The 22,490-nt window shown below is 43.4% G+C and overlaps 1 protein-coding gene across 1 annotated transcript in view; it reads right to left on the bottom strand.

The window, feature by feature from the left end:
• LOC146805510 (interleukin-1 receptor type 1-like) overlaps positions 1 to 22,490 on the bottom strand; it is a 383,185-nt gene that overhangs the window by 93,119 nt on the left and 267,576 nt on the right. Inside the window, exon 8 of the mRNA XM_085620511.1 lies at positions 1,617 to 1,765. Coding sequence (XP_085476637.1) covers positions 1,617 to 1,765 — 149 coding nt within the window. The remainder of the gene's footprint in view (positions 1 to 1,616; positions 1,766 to 22,490) is intronic.

Genomic DNA, 22,490 nt, shown 5'->3' with positions numbered 1-22,490 from the left:
ACTTGCCTCTTAGGTCACTATAGGTATTGTCGTCAAAGTGTGGGTGTGAGGGCATGATTGTTTCTAGGTTCATGTAAAAAAAATATACCTTTGTGAATTTTGAAGACACTATCATATTTTCACATATGTGTTGAACAATTTCCATGCCAACTGTTCCTATGGGACAGCTTGTGCCTGGGCTCTTAGACTGCCAAGACAGACCGTTAACTCTGCTCTTCCTGTTACTTTGCAGGCTCGCCCACCTCTACTCAGTACTGTGCATAACAGTTATTCAATTCCCTCTCTCTCAATCTTGCTCCTGGGAATAAAAGTTTGTTTTCTGAGATTCTGACCAGTTTCCACTGGTCTCAAAAGGATAACTATTCCTACTTATGGTTTTAATAAGGGAACAATGTGCATTAGAAACTTCAAGAAGTTGTGTACCATTACCAGTGCATTTTTGGTAGCTTAAAATGAAACAAACACTGCTCAAATAATTGGTTTACCCAGTTCCATCACTCTGTCTTAAGTAAACAATGTTCTGCCATTGTCTGCCCTCCACCCATAAGGCTGAACACAGTGATTACTGTGACTGTCTTGTCTTCAGGAGCTACCCAGAAGCATGAGCATAACTTCTTCTTTGACCTCTGATGTCATCAGGCAGCCAGGGCTGAATGGCACACAGTGCATTTACAAAAGTGAGCATTCGCACTGTGCTGCCATTCGGTGAGGGACTCAGGCGGAGCTAAAAGGCAAGCTCCCATGGCCCTACTAGGTAGCGGTGCTGGAACAATTTAGAGACAGGTGGTGTTGCCATCAATGTTACATCACTGAACTCATAGGGATTCTGAAAAATCTAAGCATCACACACAGAACAAGTGTCGCAAATGAGCCACGCCTATTCAGCAGGAAATTGGTAAGGGTTTTGAAGTTAGGAACACACAGTCACAATTATATTACTAAAGCATGGTGTGGTAGCCACCATCATTTACAGACAGCACATTTTTGAAATTAGACATACAATTTTACTGATAAAGATATATAGCGCAGAAACGATGTGTGGGAATTGAATTTCAGCGAATATTTGTGATTTGTGCATCACCAAGTAAAGTGTCTTAATTTGTTTTGACCCCATTAAAGTCTTTTTTTCCATCACACTATTGATTTAGAAAACAAAAATCTTAATTTGTGCTTTCCTGTTTACTTCTTTTGAAATAGGTACAGTTCATTTATAGGTATTTAAATGCTGATGTGCGTCGACGCAAACAGAATCCTACAGCCTCTCCTTTCACACCAGCAAGGTTTTCACATAGTTCACTTTACAAAATCTTCACACTTTGCAGTAAGTGAAAGAAAAGTAAACACCAGTCTTCATTTCAAAAGAATAAGGAGCAATTTGTAAGAAGACTAGACTGACATTAGACATCTGTCTTCAAACGAACAGCAAATGTTAACAAAACGAAAAAAACTTAAAGTTCCTTCGCAGCTCCATCATGGCTATGTAGGCGACCTCAGTGCACAAGCGGCTGTTGTAGTTGGGACCCCCAGCACTGGTCCCCGGTGCATTACAACAGCTGCACCCCTGGTAGCTCCGCCCCTGTCCCAAGAGAACATTTTAGAGGGAAGGCAAGACATACCTGGTGGTTGTAACATAATGTATGCCTTAGATGTACTAGTCAAACTTTGAAGATGACAGACAAACTTAATTCCATAATCGTCTCTTTCTACTGCTGGGATGTCGAGGATCAGGGTTTGCACTGCTGTACCATCTGCTGAAACGGATGAGCTGTGGAAGAAATGAAGTAATCTTTAGGAACTTGTGGTCTAGATTAATTTGTGCATTTTAAATGTTTCATTTAGGAAAAACAATACAATGCTATATAAAACCTTTACCATGCTGTAAAGTATGATAGAAATATATATTTATTTACTATTTATGTTTTTGATGAGTGTGCACCTGGTCAGTTCAAGCACCGGAGGGCCACAGATGGGCAGGTTAACTAGCACACTTAAATTATATTTGGACAGGGGGCAGGCTCAACAAATGTGCATTACAGGAAAGCACCGGTAGATGGTCCCATATGGTAAGAATTAAGACAAGCACCATGACTTATGAACCCAATAAACGCTAAACAATGCACAAAGTATGCTACATGGATGCAAATACAGAGGAATTCAAAGGTTTCTTTGGGCACTCCTCAAAACAAGGAAGGTGGGACCCACCATTCTGTTTAAGGGTCCCATCCCTTCTCAACACATAATCCAGACCCATCACCCAGCTGGATCATCATCACCCACTATAATTCCAGGCCACACTCCCACTTGTCTTTGAGCTTATTCAAAAATGAGCAGGTGGAGGCGGTCTCCACAGGTAACACTATTCTTTAACCCAACCTGGAGTTTCCACTTCTCAGAGCAAGATACCAAATGAAGGGGGAAGGGGAAAAATGGTGGCTGGCTAAAAAGCCTGGTGCTCTCCAGGGGCATATATTTATAAAATAGCTCAATTTATTTACAGATATAAATATACGCCACCAGAAACCAACAGTGTATCATTTCAAACTGTGTGGCTTTACCTGATGCGGATTTCCTTGGAAGCTGTCCCAGGTCCCGGCGTAAGGGAGCAAAGAGTTGTGACTGCGGTGGATGCAGCACTCCCGCTGGGGAGTGGACGGAGGCAGCCTTGGGACATCAGGACCGCGGAGAATGTAGCAGGCTGACCTGACCAGCGGAGTGTGGGCGGAGGCAGTTGCGGTTCGTCGGAGCTGCCGGAAAATTGCAGCTCGAGTGTCTTTTCGCTGCAGGAACACGGCGGTTCTCTATAGGAGAACAACAAGTGCACAGAGCGATTTGGAGCCCCAAAAGGCGCTGATAGCGCCTGAGCCTACAAAAACTGAGTCGCCGGGTCTAATGGCGTGCATGAGTGCGGGGTGCACAGTGTGGGGGCCAAAGTGAAAGGCAGGACGCTGAGGTTCAACTCCTAAGCAGTGGTAGTGGCAGTAGCAGTGGCAAGGCAAGAGGAGAGAGGTTCCCCCCTGAAAACTTAGAAAATACAAGATCAAGGCTGTTTGACCATAGGGGGATAAGCTATTGTATTAGGAATATGAAACTAACGGTCAACAATTAGCGAGAGCCAGTAAAAAGAAGCGCAGCACTGAATCCCATAATGGTAAAAAAAAAGGGAAACCCACAAACTCAAACCAAACACCAAGCTGCCCCTGCCACACACCGCAAAACCAAATAACAGGCCCCAGGGTAAAAGTCACACCCTCCCTAAGATCCTTTTTTAAGATAAAGAGCAGGATAGATCTAATCAACTGTTAAATGAACAAAAAGGAAGCCCTATCATTTAATCCAGAGAGAAGAGAAATTAAAGGGCACAAGAAACATTACCATGAACAGATATCAAGTCTTAGCGACAAAAGTTTCAGGCGAAGAAACCATTTCAGATGGATCATCCCAGATAACCCAAGCACAAAGCTCACAAGATATAGTGGGACATCCGGGTGATGGAAAGGGAGTTCCAGATACTGAAGGAGTGCAAATAACGACGGAGAAATGGTTTGAGTCACTAATGAGAGAGATGAGGGTGAATTTTGCCACATCTGAAAGGAACCAAACAAAGATACAGGAGAATTGTGGTTCTCTAGAGGCCAAAATGAATATCTTAATGGAGCGGGTGGCCACAGTCGAAACATCCCTAACGGCTGTAGAAATAGAAGTGGGGGCTAATCAATTAGAAATCGAAACTTTGAAGACAAATGATAAGAACCTCAGGGAGAAGACTGAGGGGTCTATTACAATGGCAGGCGGACAAAGTCCGCCCACCACCGTAACGGAATGCGGGACCATCCGCCAGGGGTGCGGTGGTCCCACAACTGCAATTAGGATGCCACCGTGGTGGTGGCATCCCCCATTCCCATCATTGTGGTGGGCGGTGCTCACAGCACCGCCCGCCACAATGCTGGGAATGCAGATTGTACATTGGCATGCACAAGTTGACAGGCACCGCGCGGTGCTGGGCACCTTGTCCTTGCCAATGCAGGGGGGTATCATAGGTACTCCCCATGTGCAACCCCATCCCCCAACCTCCTGGGGGCCTGCAACGGCTGATCCGACATTTCCAAGGCTACTCAGGATAGGGAATGGGAGCTAGTGCAGGAGGTAAGATCCTTGGGGGCAATGATCCAAATGCGCTTCCCGGCCAACTTATGAATCATGTGGAGAAATGAGATGCACAATATAAGAGACCCTAAGGAAGTGGCGTCACTCATAGAACAGATGAAAAAACATCAACAGTAAAAAATGTATAAAGAGCAGTCTGGAGAGCAGTGTGCTCAAAAGGGTTAAATGTGTCGCCCAGAGGAGAAGAGGGGATATTTTTCCCAGGGAGACTGGGTGGGGTAAGAAATGAGGCTGAGACATGAAACCAGTTTTAAAAAAGCATGCATGGGGTGAGGGAACAGAAGGGGAGAAAAAAAAAGTCTGATTTGTGCACATTTCTGGAGAATTAGACCAATAGATTGGCGGAGCAATCTCTGCTTTGACCCAAAAAAGGTCAATGTCAATTAAGATACTCTCATGTAATGTGAATGGCCTCAGAGTTAGAAATAGAAGGCAGAAAATTATGGAGAATTTGAAAACGGTAAATAGTGACATCATAACATTGCAGGAAACTCATTTATTGAAAGAAGAATGGCCAGATATAATCAAGAACAAAAATGGGTGGATAGATACATTTGCACTGAACAAGAAGATTGTATTAAGGGAGTGGCAATATTATTTAAAAAATCAGTCAAAGTAAGGATAGAGACAGTAAAAACAGACAAAAAAGGGAGATGGGCCTCCGCAAAGGTTAAAATACATAATAAAGTATACACAGTGGCAGGATATTATGGCCCTAATGTGGACGATCCCTCCCCCCTACAAGCCCTGTATACACATTTATTGGAATTTCCAACACCAGTTATACTGGGCGGGGATTTCAATTTAATTATCAATTCGAGAGAGGATAGAAGACCAACAAGAAAGACGTTAAAATTACCCAAAATGAGGGAATGGCTAGAGTATTACTTGAAGGATTTAGGGTTGGTATATTCTGGAAATTGAAAGGAGATACGAAAGACAAATTCACCTTTCATAATAAGAAACATGGGCATGCCTCCCGGATAGACTTTTTTCTGGTAGGTAAGGGTCTGATAAAAAAAACAAGAAAGTAAAGCGTCTCCCAGCCCACTTGTCCGACCACTCAGCGGTCCAAATGGAGATTTTTATGCATAAATTTCCTTCTAACACAAGATGGACACTGGATTGTACTATTCTAACAGACTCAAATATCAGGGACAAATTGAGAACGGATTCAGAAGAATTCTATACACTGAATGGAAAAGAAACCTCTCCTCAGGTGACATGGGATACTTATAAAGCTGTTATCAGGGGGAAATTATTAAGCCTAGCGGTTTTCAAGCATAAGGATATGAGGAATAGAATCGATCAACTGGAAGATGAAGTACAAATACAAAACCTAGGTAGGATAATAGCAGAGGAAATGACCCCCCAACAAGCTAAAGATATAGCGAAGAAATTGGAAGAAAAGAAGGGGGCCTTATCGGAATTCCTAGATGCCATAGTCAGTCAAATGGGAAGTTAGTAAATTGGCCTACTTCGAGTATGGAGAGGGATGTGGTAAAATGCCTGCAAGGAAAACCAAAAGAGAACAGACTTGAAATAAGATCCCAAGTATTCAGGCAGAAGATCAGATAGATCCCACTTCAGAAGATGCAGAAATTGAGCAGGCATTTAGAAAATTCTTTGATACCCTGTACTCAGAAGAGATAAGACCATCAGTAGACCAGCTAAATAGCTACCTAAAAGATATAACACTCCCAACCCTGAGGCAAGAACAAAAGGGGGCTATTAATGCTGAAATTACAATGGGGGAGGTGGTAAATGCAATAGATAATCTAAAGAAAGGCAAAGCTGTGGGCCCGATGCAATTCCCAACGAAATATACATTATATTAAAAGAGACCTTTGTGCTGCCCTTAACAGTACTATTAAATGGCATTTTTACAGAAGGACAAGAACTGCAGAATTCTTGGGATGAGGCCACTATTAATATACTACTGAAACCAGGGAAAGACCCAAGAGATGTGAGTCCTACAGACCGATATCGCTGTTGAACAGCGATTACAAAATCTATACTCAAATTTTAGCAAGGAGGTTGGGACAAGTATCTGACCAGCTGATACACCAAGATCAAAAAGGATTTATTAAAGGGCAACAGATCCAAGAACTAACACATGAATTAATCAGTGCAATCGATGTTGCAACTCTAGGGAAGGCCCCTCTCTCAATAATCACTTTCAATGCAGCCAAGGCCTTCGATAGGGTCAGTTGGCCATTCCTCCATACTGTATTGGAAAATATAATTTGGGAAGTGTATTCATAGGGGCCGTCAAAACGCTGTATATACATCCAACAGCTAGAGTTCTAGTAAATGGTAACTTGACAGAAAACAAATATTAATAGAGGCACTAGACAGGGATGTCCCCTATCCCCCCTGCTGTTCAATTTCTATATTAAAGCGTTAGCCAGTATCCTTAAGGAAAATCAAGACATAACTCCCCGTAAAATATCAAGAGAGGGAAAAAAAGGTGGCACTATATGCCGATGATCTTATGATCTTCACAAATAATGTTTTAAAATCAATGCTGGTTATAGAGAATATCCTAGGCCATTTCAGGAAATTATCAGGTTACATAGTTAACCAATCCAAAACAGAAATAATGGAATGGAACTATAAAAACCACAACTCCCTAGTGAAAGAAAGGATATGCTATTTAGGTATGGAAATAGTGAGGGGTATTAATAAAATAGCCCTGATCAACTTTGCAAAAGTATTTTCAGAAGTCAGGGGCTTGCTGAAAGTATGGGGGGCCTCACGCTGTCGTTTTTTAGGGCGCTCCAATATATTAAAAATGACAATTCTCCCGAAGTTTATGTATATCTTTAACACGGTCCCCGTAGAGTTTAGAAAAGAATGGTTCGCTAAATTACAAGGGGAGTTGAGCAGTTTTATATGGGCTTCAAAAGGAGTAAGAATAGCGGGGAAAAAGTTTTAACGATTAAGAACAAGGATGGATAGCGAGTCCTTATCTACTTGAATATTATAGAGCTTTCCAACTTAAAAACATGAGAGTATTATTAAAAGAATACCATACCTATCCAATATTTTCACAAGCAATGACATACACAGAAGGTAGTCACTATCTATATAAATGTGGGCACCCAAAGTACTTCATAAAGATAAAGCTTAAGGTATTATGGTCAGCAGCTAAAATATGGTATCAAGTTAGAAGAATATTGAAAATTCCATATTATAGCGTATATGCACCAATATGGGCTTCCCCAGGAACCCCAGAGTGTCTGAAAGACATTCTGGCTATCCCACTGGAAAAAGGAGGCATAAAGAAATGGGGACAAATATTGGACGGAAATGTGTTATTGCAATGGAATCAACTTTTAAATAGTACTAAAGGTTCATCAGCAAAATTCAAATATTACCAATTAACTCGCTGGACAAAATCCCTTGACGTGAATGAAACAGGAAACAAAGACCTGGACCGGAAAATACAAGGAAATTAGATGTTTAAAAAATAGGTTTCTATTTGGTATTGGTCATTAATAGCAGCGTGGGAAGACTCTTTTACTCTGTCGACGGAGATTTGGGGGTAGGAGCTGCCATCGCTGGATGCACAGGAAACATGGCAAGTATCTATGTTTATGTGTTGGTATACTATTAAATCCACATATCTCAGAACAAATCATTTGTACACCATCAACAGAGCATACTGGATGCTGAAAAGACTCTCCAAATTAAATAAACAAAAACTAAAAGCTGCTCTAAGTGCTGAGAAGAGATTGTGGACAATATACACATGTTTCGGCACTGCCCCCAACTCCACGGTTTTTGGAACAAAGTGGGTAAGAGCCTCACTGATGTAATGGGCCAAGTAATAGAGGTAAGCACATATTTAGTCATATTCGGGGTTACATTGTATAATGATGGTTTCTCCATTCTAAGTAACAAGCATAAAAACCTTCTGTTTTTACTAATTCTATTAGCTAGACGTGAGATATGTATTAAATGGATTTTTCCAGATCCACAAACTCAGTACGAGCGGCCAACCTTTATTCAAAGGGTAAATAAACTAGATTGGGGCAGGAGGCAAGGTAATAGAACGAATTATTGGGCTATCTGGGAGCATAAACAGTCTACACAGGTCTGAAACATCGTTGGTGCTCCCGTAAGCAATACCGCAATAAGGCAGCAAGCAAGGGACTTGCATTGTTGGCCATAGATGGAGATCTCCCTGAGCTAAAAGGATTGGTAGTAAAAGGGAGTCCCTCCAGAGGAGGCGGATCACTACATATCCCCACGATCCGGGATGGTACAGATAGATATCAGGAGCCCCCCCCCCCCCCCAGGAACCCCCCCGACACCTCCTATTCCTAATCTTATTGCACAATGAGGACAAAAAAAGAATGATACCCAGTGATGGAAGCGACCCTCAAAAACATGACTCCAATATCTCAGGTCAGTCACAACTGAAAAGGGTGTCCAGAGTTGTAGATATGGAAGAGCCTGCAGCTCTAGTGGAAGGTGAATGCTTCATTTTTAATCTGTGTGTGCTGTTTTGTTTCTCAATAAGTGAGTAATGAGTTGTTGGTCGATGTCCTTCCATATGGACTTGGAACAGTGCTGGCACTTTTGTGCCACTAGTGTTCCAAGTCCATATGGAATGACATCAACCAATGAAGCCCCGTCCCCCTAAAAAATGGGCCCCCTTCTAAAAATATATATATAGAATGGCTTCTTCAGCAACAGTACGCATTTCATCTCCATTCTATTTTCGATGATCTCGGTCAGGGGCTCTGTGGGGACGGGGGTGTCAGGTTTGCGATAAAACACATGCAGTAGTTCACCCTTCTCAGAGGAACTCTCCTTCAAGAACTTGGCAAAGGCAAAGGTGAAGTTTAAGAATAGACATTTTAACTGCGAGTGTAGAGGGTTGGGTGAGGTCATGCAGCTAAATTCTCAGACTAGCTGAACTAATTTTATGGTTATACTTTTGTTTCATCATCGCATGGATCAGAATAACATCAATCTCATGGAGGACATAGTGGGCGTTCAACCCGATACCTATGAACGGCCTTCTGTAACACCTTCGGTATTCATAAGTCAAAGCTGAGTTGGAGAGGAGTGTGGATGCAAAGAAAGTGTTAATGTTGCAGGCGCAATGGTGGAGTTATAGCTGGTAGTACCATATTTTGAGATCTCGATTAGATAACCAATGGGACCTACTGAAGCCTGTTAGGCTCAAGTAATTTGGGTGTGGGTGTCCTTCTCCATTTCAGGGATAAAAAAAGGTCTACACACACAAGTAAGACCACGCACTTGCACATGCATAAATCTGATTTCAGTGGAAAACACATCTATATATTTGTATAACAAGCATTTGCAATGCAATAGGTCTCGCAATTGCGAGATTGAGCTATTGGCATTGTAAATGACAATGCCTTTTAAGTGTGTTTAAAAACCCTGCAATAATAAAAGGCATTGTCATTTACAATACCAATAGGTCAAAGTTTCTAAAATGCAAGACCTATTGGATTGCCAAAGCTTGTTGTTTACAAGTGCCCCATGCTGAATTTTCACATGAATAGAGGCCACACCACTTTCTTTAGACGAGCTGTGGCTAAAGAAAGGTCTGCAGCCGCTATTAATGTGAAAGCAGTATGGGGTGCTTTTACCAAAAAAAGCATTTGTTTGTCAAGTTGACAAACAAATGCTTTTCTATGTAAAAGCACCCAATGAAAGCCTGCATGGCGCGCTGAATGCGCTGAATGTTGCAGGAAAGCATGTAATGCCTGCAGTAGGAGAAACGATTAAAGAAAATAGTGCTTACAGAGTAAATAAGTCGTACCGTGTAAAAACTGAAGTAAAAGGGCCTGTCCTCATGGGAGGTCACAGCTGGAGACGAGGCAGTACTAAGGAGGGACTAACAAGCCTATTAAAGAATCAGAAGCCAGTATTTACAAAGAACAATGACACAAGCCAATAACAAACATGGGCGGAGAGTGGACGGGGCTTTAAGTCCATACTCCAATACAGCATGGCTCTCAGAGAAGCGCATGCGCTGCCCAGGCTCAACCTAAAAAGGACATATGCATGCCTTTTTTTGCATTCATTTCACATTCATTGTGTGTATATGTCTCTGTGAACACTAAATCTTAACCACAACAAACAAGTTGATGGATAGAGGCTCCCTCCAGAAGAGAGCACACGCAACCCTAGACTGGTTTCAGCCTGTTTGGGCCTCGTCAGAAGGTTTCAGCTTGAATCCTATGCAGAGACATGGATCCCATACCAATGGAAGCAAGCTGCATCCTGACTGAATAAATCTAAGCAGCAATAATCCCGTCTTTGGTTACTTGTGTTCTGGTTCAGTGAGGTCATGTTCACCAATTGAGGGTGGACTATTCCTATTTGAGTGGGACCAAGGTGGATTTGCTTAAGGCTGGGTCTAATCTGAGGTATCATGGTAGATGAATGATATATTGGGATGAGGCCCTGAGTAATTACCAGTGACCGATTTTAGTTCAAGCGTTCCATCCGTCACTTTCTGCATTCTCCATTGTGAACACCCAACATATTATATGTGCGCATGCATACGGTGATATACATTGTGGGAAACTTACACGTGTAATTACGTAACTGCACACACTAGCATTACTAATTGGCTAAACAGTATGGAAACATCCTACTGAAGCGGCTGGACAAGATGGTAACAATGCATTCCTGAAAGGAACATGGAACGCCAAACAGAAACAAGACACTCCGGCTGGCAATAAGGCAGATTCAAACTAAATACACATGCAAGCATAAGTAAAAGCTTCCTCTTGGAAAGCAATCTTTCTGTGACTAGGAGCCAAACAGCCTAGATGCTTGAAAGGGGAAATAAATATCATAGATGAGGAACCAATTGAGGAGTGGCAGACTGGTTTATTATGTGTTGGAGCAAGAGAGTCACATTTTTTAACCTGCCCCATTGCAGCAGAGGATAGTCAGCAAGGAATATAAACCTTGTGTGATACCTCACTCACATTTTTTATCTTTAAGAATCTGGCTTAGGCCTTGTACTTGTGCTCCAGGTGTGCTCTTTGCATGGGCGACCTCAGACCACAACAGCTTAGCGATAGTCCAGAGGGAGGATAAGACTCAGACTTCCATACAGATGCAAAATTGTTCAGTCACCACAGCAAGCCCTGCAATCCAGTATCTAATGATCTGCTGTAACCATGCTTCTAAATAAAAAAGAGTCTGTGGTTTCCCATATTAGTCACACAGGACATCTGGTGTTTCTGACCACTGTACCAGCTAAGGCCAACAGATTTTGACTAAACTTGCCACTTTGGTACATAAACTGTATACGTACAAAGGTTTTGATGCTGCTATAAGAAGTGTAGGCATAAGGTGTCAGGGTTAGAGAAACCCTTTTCCACTGGGAACTTAATATGTGCTGGTAGAAAAGTTTTCATCAAAAAGTGCCAGAAGAATTGACCGGAAACCGGGACCTACCTATGAGCCAAACTGCCCAAGGTGCATTGTCCGTCGGCCTGACTTTGCTGTAGCTCCTACTATGTTCTTCTCCGCAGCAGCAAATTCTGTTTAGTGGGATCTCTTAACATCGGCATTTGCCTCATGGAGGCTTCTTCACTACAGCTTGCAGCTTTGTCCTTCTGGGGGCTTTCAAATTCCAAAATGTTGTTTGAGTCCAAAGGTAAAAATCTTCACTGGCAAAAGGTTTTCCACTGATAATGCCGTCCTCCTCGGCCTGGAAATCTGGCTTTTCCCACTCAGACCTTCTTCCCACCATTTTTGACGGCTTCACTGAGTCTTCGTCCAGCATTCCCCGGTGATGACGATGGCTCATCTTTCTCCTCGGCTACATCATACTGCTTGCCCTGCTGAACTCTACTTTTTCTCACAATTACTTCATAGTCTGAAGGTAAGCTGCAACTGGGTCCAATCTATCTTGTGTATCCGGACTTCACTCCATCGCGATTGGTCTTAACTTTTGAATTCACGTCAGTCTTGAGCGACCAGAAACCCGTGATTAGAGCATTGATCTTTTAGATTATATTTTTAACTTAAAACAAATTTTTTTTTACTCCAGGTCTACTGATTGGATTTAATTTGTTTTGGTGTCATTTTATTTATTAACATTTTCTCTAGTTTAGTCTAGTGTTGTATTTTCACTTTATTACTGTTTTTATTTAACTAATTTTTATTAGCATTTCTGTGATATACAATACAAGATATATCCAACCATATCACGCAGCAGCATACAATCGATGGGGTACACTGCCCTCTCTGATTATTGAAATACAACCCTCTAGATCAACCTGCCGACCCTGGGGGATACAATGCATATCACTTATGTAACAGACTAAAAAAATCAAGTAAACAATCTACAAAATTATTCCCCCTTCACACACACCCTCCCCTAGCCCCTTGTGCTTGATCAGTTACACAGATTGCACTTCTGAAGGGCTCGTAAGCTATCAAAATGAGCCCCACTATGTATTGTCGTGGCTATTGAGTGGAGCCTTGTCTCACCTCCTTCCTCAGTGCAGGCTAAGTCCCCGCCCCACAATTCCTTAGTCATCTGCATTAGCATTTTACCCCTGGCCCTCACTAGTCTCTCCACTCGGGTGAGCCGCAGTCGGGGTCTCCATCATTTCTTAACAAGTGGGCAGGTCCAGACCACATGGAATAAATCTGCAGGTTTGCTTCTTTAGCACACACAATCTGGGTCTCTAGTGGGATATATGGTATGTAACTGTTTGGAGGAGAGGTATGCAGTGTGGATAATATTAATTTGAATGAGCTTAAATCATGTATTAATTGATCACTCGCACACACAAATGTATCCTAGTTCACTCCATGACAGTGATAGTTTCCTCGCTAAACTGTTACCAGGTCTCCTCCAGTTTCAAGGGTGGGGCCGCAGTGCACAGTATAGGCATGAAATGAGCGTCTAATACAACAGCACAACAGTTATGGTATACCTCCGCCTGCACACCGTGTGTCCCAAATATTTTCAATTGTGCTCACTCTTTTGGATCAACCCTAAAAATCCAAACCTATACAAGAGCTAAACAAAGTGAGACGTACAAACAAAGAGGCTTGAGTGAGTCTAGAGAAGTTTTTTGCATACAGGCTGGTCATCTCGGACATGTCATCTTGTCTTATTTGGAAGATTGTTAATAAAACTGATGAAAAGCAAACTTGAAAGAGTAGTGTGTATCATATGATTGTTTGCTGTCAAGAACTGTGTTGTACAAAAAATATATGTTGTTAAAAATCATTAGGTTATGCAAAAAACTTCTCTAGACTCACTCAATCCTTTGTTTGTGCTCCTCACTTTGTTTAGCTCATGTAATAAGCCTCTGCTCCCAGCCAGGCTCAACAGGGCTGCCAATATCTGTGTGGGTTCTGGGGTATCGAGGAATGTCGGCCATAGATCCTTGGCCGTGACAGCCATTTTTGCATAGTGAAGAAACTGTCCACGCCCTAGGCCAAATGTCTCAAAGGCATCCTACATTGTGAGGAACCGATCGCTTAGGTATAGGTCACTCAGTGTATTACACCCAACTTCTTGCCTCTGCTCGCTGGCCATGGTCAGAGCTATTAGCGCAAAAGGTCTACCTATCCAAATCTCCAACTCAGTTGCATAGGGCGCCCTATGGAGCACTCCTTGATCTGCTCTTTCCCACTGTCGGCACATTAATCGGACCAGAGACTCTATTGCAGGGCATCATGAGTGTCCTCAAAGCTGTATCACTGTATGTGCCTGCAAATAAAGTGTTTTCCAAATTGTCTCCCTCATTGATCCAATGAACTGCCTGCAGCAGCTAGGCTGCAAGATAGTACAATTCAAGGTCCAGGAACTACATCCCTCCTTTGTCCCACTCTAACTTAAGTGTGGAGATTACCACTATGCACAGCTTCCCTGCCCACAGTAGCTCTACCAGGAGCTGATCTTATTCTCGGAATACTGCATTAAGTATTTCGTACAGTGTGCCCTGCAGTGCGTAGAGACAGTGGGGTAGCACTACCATTTTTATCAATGCTATTTTTCCCATCAGGGACAGCTCCAAGGTGTTTCAGAACTTAATGGAGGGAAGGAGGAAGCATGGCACTGCTGTACACTGTGCGCAATTTGTAGCCCAAAGTATCGTATGCTATCTGCTCACCAGGACAGCCCCACCCTTTGCAGTAAATTAACATCCACTCCTTTAGCTGGCCTATGGAGAACAGTGCCGATTTAGATTGGTTGACATGGAGCCTCGAGAGCTCCCCAAATTCCCTCAAGACATATAGAAGGATTTGGGCCGAACTAGCCGTCTGACGCAGATATATCATTGCGTCATCCGCATATAGCAACACAACATGGCCCACCTGTATCCCCCAGGCATGTAATACCTGACACAGGCAGCAATCCACAGGCTCCATTGCCATGATGAACAGCAAGGGGGATAGGGCAGCCTTGTCGCATACCTCTCTGCAATAGAAACTCTTTGGAGACATAGTTCACAGTCCGCACTCACGCCATTGGTTGCATTTGTAACAGTTTAACCCAGGCAGCCTATTTGGGGACACTCTCAATTTCTCCAATATATGGCATACATACCTTCAGCACACCGAGTCAAAGGCCGGCTCTATGTCTAGCAAGGCTAAAGCGTATTGATCGTGGTCAGACAAGGGGCCTGGAGGTCATGGGCCAGCCGCCGCAGATTACATACGGTATTCCTATGTGGAATGAACACTGACTGAACGGTATGGACCAGGTTCAGGAGATACCAAAGCAGGCATGCTTCCAGAAATGGCTAAGAATTTGTTTGATCTATATTTTACATGGAAAGGGGCTGATAGAAGCGTACCCAGCGGGTCTCTCTCTGGCTTTGGCACCAAGATGACCTGGGCCTTTCGCAGAGAGCCCGTAAGCCTTCCCCACATCAGGGCTCCCAGAAAGGCTTCCAATAGCATATCAGCCAGTGTCTCAGGGAAAACCTTGTACAGTTCTACTGGCAGCCCCCCACCCACGGAGCCTTAGCTGTCTTGAGGGAGTCAACTGCTATGAGTATCTCCTATCTTGTTAGTGGCATTTCTAGAGGAGTCTGTTACTCCCCATCTAGACACTCCAGTGCCTCTCAGTAGGTTGTGACTGATGGTACAGGGACCTCAAGAGGGGATGTGTACTCCCCCTGGAGGTGTTCCGCCAGCACCTCGTTGATGGCTCGCTGAGCATATACCTCCCGACCTGTCCAGTCTCTGATTGCCATTATGTGTTGCATGTAATGGTCCTGCTTTATCACCCTGGCCAAGGTGCTCCCTGCTTTGCCACCCTCCATATGGAAGTGACACCTATTTGAGAGTCCTATGTGTTTCTCCAATATTTCCCAGAAGGAGTAAACCTCTTTCCGAGCTCTGCCCCACTCCTGGGAAAATCCCTGATTGTGCGGGAGGGCTGACTCCAGTGCAGCCAATTTGTCTTCCTGTATGGTCAAGTCTCTCCATTATCTGCTGGATACCCATGGAAGTAGCCATACACACTCCCTTGATCACCACCTTCATCACATCCCATTTCATCATTCTACTTAGGGTGCTCTTGTAATTATAGGTAAAATAATCCAGTAGGGCTTCGGCAATCACACCTCTGTCGAATGGGTCTGTTAGGTCCTCTGCCCTCATCTGTCACAGCGCACCCGAAACCTGGGTATAGCCAAGGAGGAGGTCAACAGCAGGGGTGAGTGGTCCGAGAGATACTTTGCCAAGTACGTCACCTTAGTCACCCTCAGCGCTGCATTCATTTGTATTAAGAGATACTCTAACCTGCTGTACATGTTAGCTAGTGGTGTGTAAGAAGAGTATGTGCATATCCATTGGTGTTGGGCCTGCCAAATGTCGATTAACCCTATACACACCATCGCCTTGTTGAGAGCCTCAGTCATGGTAGGTTTTGTACCCTGCCTTGGGGGAGAGATGTCTATTTAAAACACAGTTAAAGTCGTCAGCTATTATTGTCTTTGCGGACAGAAACCGCTGTGCCACCATCACCACTTTTCAAAAGAATTCCCCACAATCTGTGTTGGGAGCATAAACGTTAGTAATATAGACCTCATGTGCGTCCAAGGTCCCTTACAGTGTGACATATCTCCGTTCTGGGTCAACACATACTTGCACCTTCCGGAAGGGGATCCCCGGGGCTATCCATATAGAGGCCCCTCGCACAAATCCAGAATAAGGTGTGGCATACACCAATCCCCTCCACTTTTCATGCAGTCTGGCAATGCAATCTCCCCATATGTGGTGCTCCTGCAAAAATATGATTGAAACCCCATACCTTTTCAAATTGGCATGCACTCTGCACTTTCTTTCAGGCCTATTGAGCCCCCTGATGTTCCATCCGAGGAACTTGTACTTGTAGGGATCAGGGCCCTCCCACTGGCCCTAGGTTTTCCTTGTGTAATACTGAAGAGTCATCCGGCATAAGTACCCACCCAAACACATCAACAGGACATGACATTTCCCCCAAACAACCCCAATGACCCCTCCTCCCCCTGGCCCAGGCAGAATATACAGGACACCTTTCGGCACAACCATCGGCCAAAAGGGCATTGCTCACCGCCCCACACCCTCAGCCTCACAACTAGTGCATACTAAGGAACACTCTAAGTGTATTAAAAGGCCAAGGAACCATGTCCCCTTTAGGCTGCGAGACCAATATAGGTGCTCATCAAAACACCAGAGGACAGGCCCTCACCCATCTCCCACTGTTGAGCATCAAAAATCGTACCCATGGACAATACTCAGCAGACAATGACCTCATCATTCGGGTGGCCAATAATCTTGCCAAACCCTGCAAGGGGGACCAGCCCACTAAGGCACATATGAGATTATAAATGTGTGCATCCCTACAACATGAGTTCTAGTTAAGATCACCCCCTCTCCACTTCAGGCTTCAGTGTCCACCAGCACAGCAGGTACCACAACAAACTTAAATTCCAACATTCGTCCAATAGTTCCCTGTCCCCCATTTGGGTAGCAAACGTCCCTAGCTGGGCCCCCTAAATATATATATGCAGGACCCCGAAAAAGGCTCAGTGTGGCTACCCAGCATCCATACTGTCACTCATGGTATCAGGCACTAGCAAGATTTGCGAGTATGCACTGTTTTCCGACGACTCTGTCATGGCAGGCCTCAGGGTTCCATGTGGGCAAACCAGGATCCATTCCCCTTCATTTGATTCTGGTCTCCCTCTTACCACCAGGGAAGTGAGTGCTTTTATTCCTGCTAAAATGCAAGACTGGTCGGTTACGGTTACCCCTCTGTCTGGGTGATCCAGAGACTTATTTCTGGCCCAGGGTATCCTGCTAATCCATGATTTCCTGTGGGGGATTCGTAAAAATTAACTCAGCCCTCGTACTGTATTCTGAGCTTTGCAGGGAACATCAAGCTGTCCTGTATACTCCGATCTCTTAGCCATTAATTAATGGGCAGGCAGTTCTTTCTCAGTTTGTGAACCCTGCATGTGTAGTCTAGATATATGAATATTTGTTTGTCTTATATCTAGGGGGCTATGAGTATGCACATACTGCTGTATAATGCCCCAGTCGATGATTAAAAAGGCAGGCTATGATCGCTCTGAGCATTGCCCCCGTACCGTGGAGACACCGCTAGTCCCCTGTGGTCCCTTTCAATTGTGAAAAACTTGAAGGCGCTGGAGTTTGAACGTGTTCATGATGCAATCCTCCAGATATAGCTCTGCCGAGGGGCCCTCTCCTAGCTATGTGAAGCCCACTAGGTGTATACTGGATCACTCTTCAGCTTCCTCCAGGTGCTACTCCATGCACGTAGCACTGCATTTGAGATTGGCCATCATGGCCCTCAGTGACTTACCTTCTTTCTTAAGAACATCAACAGCATCATCTACAGTCGTAGTCCGGTCTGCCATCTTTCGTAGGTCCATACATTGACGATTCATTCCAACAGCCATTAGGTCCATCTTTCCACTCCAGTGCCACTAGGGAACCCTGAATGGCGGCCAATAGCTCTGCCGCCATGGGAGCCATCCCCCTGGATCTCAGTATTCTGCTCTAGCCCACGATCCGATGGTGGTGCTTCAGGGCGCAAGACCATGTATTGGTCGGTTTTCTTGGACTGTGCAGGTCATACCCCGGTCTCCTTCCCCATTGTGGCAGTATAGCTATAGGCAAGATAGGCCATCACCAGTTGTTCCTCAGCACCAGAACGCTGGCCACGGCAGCCACCCTAGTAGCCCGCTAGGCCTTAGTAGCCCGCTAGGCCTCTGCATCCACCCTGGACTGGGCCCCCTTACCCACCATTCTACACTGACATAAGTCTGTGCCAAATCGCAGGGTCTCGGCCATATATGTATCACTTAGGGTATGGGCACGATGGGCACAGTCTCCCCTACTCCATGCAGACCCAGAGCCCAGGCCTGGCAGAAAACTCACTTCCCAACACAACAGGGGCTCAGCTACAGTTCCAGGACCCATCACACCCCACCCAGTCTTGGCCCCCAAAAGCAGTCTGAGCCCAGTCAGGCCCCTGAGGGTAGTCCCAACATGTAGCCCAGCCCAGCCTCTAATCGCCGCCTCCCTTTGAGGGCCTCTAGACACAGGTGGTAAATTCCCTTTTATGAGCCTCTCTCCTCAGTGATGTCGGACCAGGTAGAGTATCCATTACTTCCCCTTCCACTAGGAAAGAGAGGGAGCAGCAGTCACTTTCGTCATCTGTTCAAAGGGTGTCCAGGCTGCGCCACCATACAGCCAGTTGGCTCGGGACCCCCTCCAGTCATCGCTGGTTGGTGACCCCACTCACATGACTTCAAGGGAGCAGCCTCTCCTCCAGGGAGCCCACCAGCCATGACTGGGCCACCCCATATCGTTACTGCCTCCGGCGTGCCAGCGGCAAAGGAAGGCCATCCACCTACCCCATTGCTGCTATCTTGGCGCCGATGTCAGCAAGACTACGGGCTGCAGTCAGGTCCTGCTGCCGAGTCCTCTGGGGTCTGTCATTGTCCCCAGCCTCCACAAGGGGTCAGGGGGTCAATCCAATCCAGGGCCAACCTCCTCATCGGTCTCTGGTCTGCCATCAAGTCTCCAGCCCAGGTCTCTCCCAGACTCGCCTCCTTCTCAGGGCCCCAGGCTCAACTTACTCCAGACTTTTTTCTCATCTTTGCCAGGTCCCCTACACTGCAGAATGACTTCATTGGGCAGTCGTGGGACCAACCCAATGTCTGAGCAACTAGGACAATGCTGCAGACACCTCTGCTGGGCGAGTGACAATGAAGGAGCAAATGTGCGAAATTAAATCAAAGTTATCAATGGGTTTGGACAGGGAACATGAAGAATGATGAGAAACCTAGAACTGGATTTCTTTGTCATAATTTTAAGTACCAAGCTAAGCAGATGAATGTCTGCCCTACAACCTTAGCTCCTCCAGAAAATTATTTAATTGTAACACCATAATTCTTAATAAAATTAGTGGTTAATGTCTGACATATAGACCATAGTTGCAACTGAAATCCTTTTTATTATCATTACACCTAAATTCCTGATAAGGTTAGGTTAGTCGTTAATGAATGTGGCTTCAACTGCTCACGTTTTTGAGACTGTAGGATGGGGAATCAGTTTGGAAAAGGGACCGAGTTGCGATTTTCATGATCTCTGGTTGCAGAAATGTGTTAATTAAGACATTTGCTGCACTGTGGTTCTATTAAGTGGAGAAGGAGCAGTGAAATAATGAGGGTTTGTTCTATGTAGTGAAATAGCTCACACAAAAATCAGGAAATGGGGAGCTGGGTATGCTGTTGCCCCATCTAACGCGATGGGGTGCAATGAACTAACAGAACTTCTACATCATATATATATATATATATATATTCACTGAAAAAACCATAGGTTTCAGACATATTATATTTAGGAATTAGCATTTAAAAAACCTTTAGAAATTCACTGAAAAAACCATAGGTTTCAGGGCTGTTATAGTTAGCTGGACATTTCACTCGTACAAAACCATTGAAATTCCTCCGTTATAGTTAGTTCTACTAACTATAACTCGCACACGCACAATCCACTGCTGATGGTGTCACATATTACATCATTCATGACATGGTCAGTGACATCACTGATGACATCTCAAATGACATCACTGATGACATCACTGATGACACCATCCAGTGAATGTGGTTTGGTTCGTTATTTAAAAATATATTATATATTTAACAATCTGCATTGAAGAATGAGTGGATATATAACTATCTGGATGGAGGATTTAGTAGCAGTGTGATTGACTGTTTACTTGACTAATGTATAGTGTCTCACTAAATATATTGAATAGTGACTAAACTGTGTGAATATCGGTATCACTTTGTCTGTTGTTGTGTAAACTGCTGCACCAGTTGGTTACTAGCTATGTGAAAGTCTATATTAGTTATTGATTAGTTAACTGAGTATTTGTATGGGAGAGTGAATGTGTGTGTGGTTCGGTGGGGGGTGTGTGACTGCCCAAAGATGTGTGAATAGTTGATTAAGTAGGTATATGAGGTTAAGACTGCATGTTATAACAGTTGTTTGGGTGAGTGAATATCTTTATGGCTGTGGTGATGAGCAAATATATCTCTCAATGGTACATGTCCAACAAACTAGAAAAATAAAAGGCAGTGTATGTGACAGTTGTATATAAATAAGTATACATAAGACTCAGTGATTGTATGAGTGACTGTATGGATAACTGTATACTTGTAATAGTGATTTTATAACACACTAAGTATGATTTACTATCTATATGAATAAATGAAGTGGTGTTTGTATAAGTGTGTAGCTGACTAAATGTAAGTATGATCTATTGTTTGCATAAGTGAATAGGATGACTGCATAAGTGAATAGGATGTGTGCTAGTGTGTAATGTCGATATAGATATATAAGTATATTTGATAGTGTTCTATTGATCATTGACAGCATGCATGAGTGAATCTATAGGTAAGTGATTAAATGTGTGTGTAGATCTAGGAATCACTGAGTGGGATTTTAGAAACTTGTATCGGTGTGTCAATGGATTCAATTATGGTACTCTGTATTTTACAGTGAGCGGTGAAAGGTTATACTAGTATATGATGAGGTGTGTCTGATTGTCATGTGGATGATGTCATCAGTGATGTCATTCGAGTTGTCATCAGTGATGTCATCAGTGATGTCAATGACCATGTCATGAATGATGTAATATGTGACATCATCAGCAGTGGATTGCGGGCTCGCGAGGTATAGTTAGCAGAACTAACTATAACGGAGAAATTTTAATGGTTTTGTATGAGTGAAATGTCCAGCTAACTATAACAGCCCTGAAACCTATGTTTTTCTCAGTGAATTTCAAAGGATTTTAAATGATAATTTTTAAATGTAATAATAGTTATATGTATTTTTTTATACTGATTTTCTACAGTTTTTTAACTGTTTATTTTTACATATTTTATTTTTTAAATTACATTATATATTTTTAATATAAATGGAAATAAAACTGAAATATTGTTTTTTTTTGTTTTATATTTTTATTTAAATATATTTATATTATTTTCTTTATTGTTTTTTTTACCCAAAGCGTACCTTTCTCGATCACTATGAGGAACCTAGCTGCCAATTTGGAGATGTTCTGAAGGATCCGCGTAGGGTGTGCGGCGGGTGCGTATTTTCTGAGATGTGCGCAATCGCTATGCGGCCGGTACGCGACTCCAGCTCCCGCACATTCGCGACACATGCGCATTACTGTACGCGATGCCTGCTCGCTTCCGCGTGACATAATATACTTGTTTGACGTGGTGGGTGCACAACACACGCACATTTTTTTAATGTCTAAAATTATATATATATGTCTTTAATATACATATTAGGGCAAGACATTATCTAAGCTATTCATAAAAATATTATTTTTTTACTTGTAATAAACTTATTTTACTTTTAAATGCAATTTCGCGAAGTCGCGTTGGGTGCATGCTGCCTATGCGCAGGGTGAGCGGACCCCATGTGACCTGAAAAAAAAAGATTTGATTGGTTCATAACATTTCCCATTCTAACTTTTGAAGGACCCCATCCATTTCCATCATTCTTCTTAGAGCTTCTTAGGAGAGTGATTTTTTTTGTTGAAAATACACCAAAAAATGACAAAATCGTTCATAAAAATACAAAACAAATAATAGAAAAACAGAAGAAAAAAAAGTTCTTCTCAGACCTAACATCTCTGGTTAAAGAAAGAACTATATTTGTATGTTAATGTGTGAAAGTTTGTTTGAATGTATGTGTATAGCTTGATTGACTGAAAGAATGCATTAGAGGTGTATGGTGAATGTATAAGTGCAGAA

Source organism: Triturus cristatus, chromosome 8 (genome assembly GCF_964204655.1).
Source record: "Triturus cristatus chromosome 8, aTriCri1.1, whole genome shotgun sequence".
Classification (NCBI taxonomy): Eukaryota; Metazoa; Chordata; class Amphibia; order Caudata; family Salamandridae; genus Triturus; species Triturus cristatus.
This window is presented reverse-complemented; position numbering and strand designations above follow the sequence as displayed.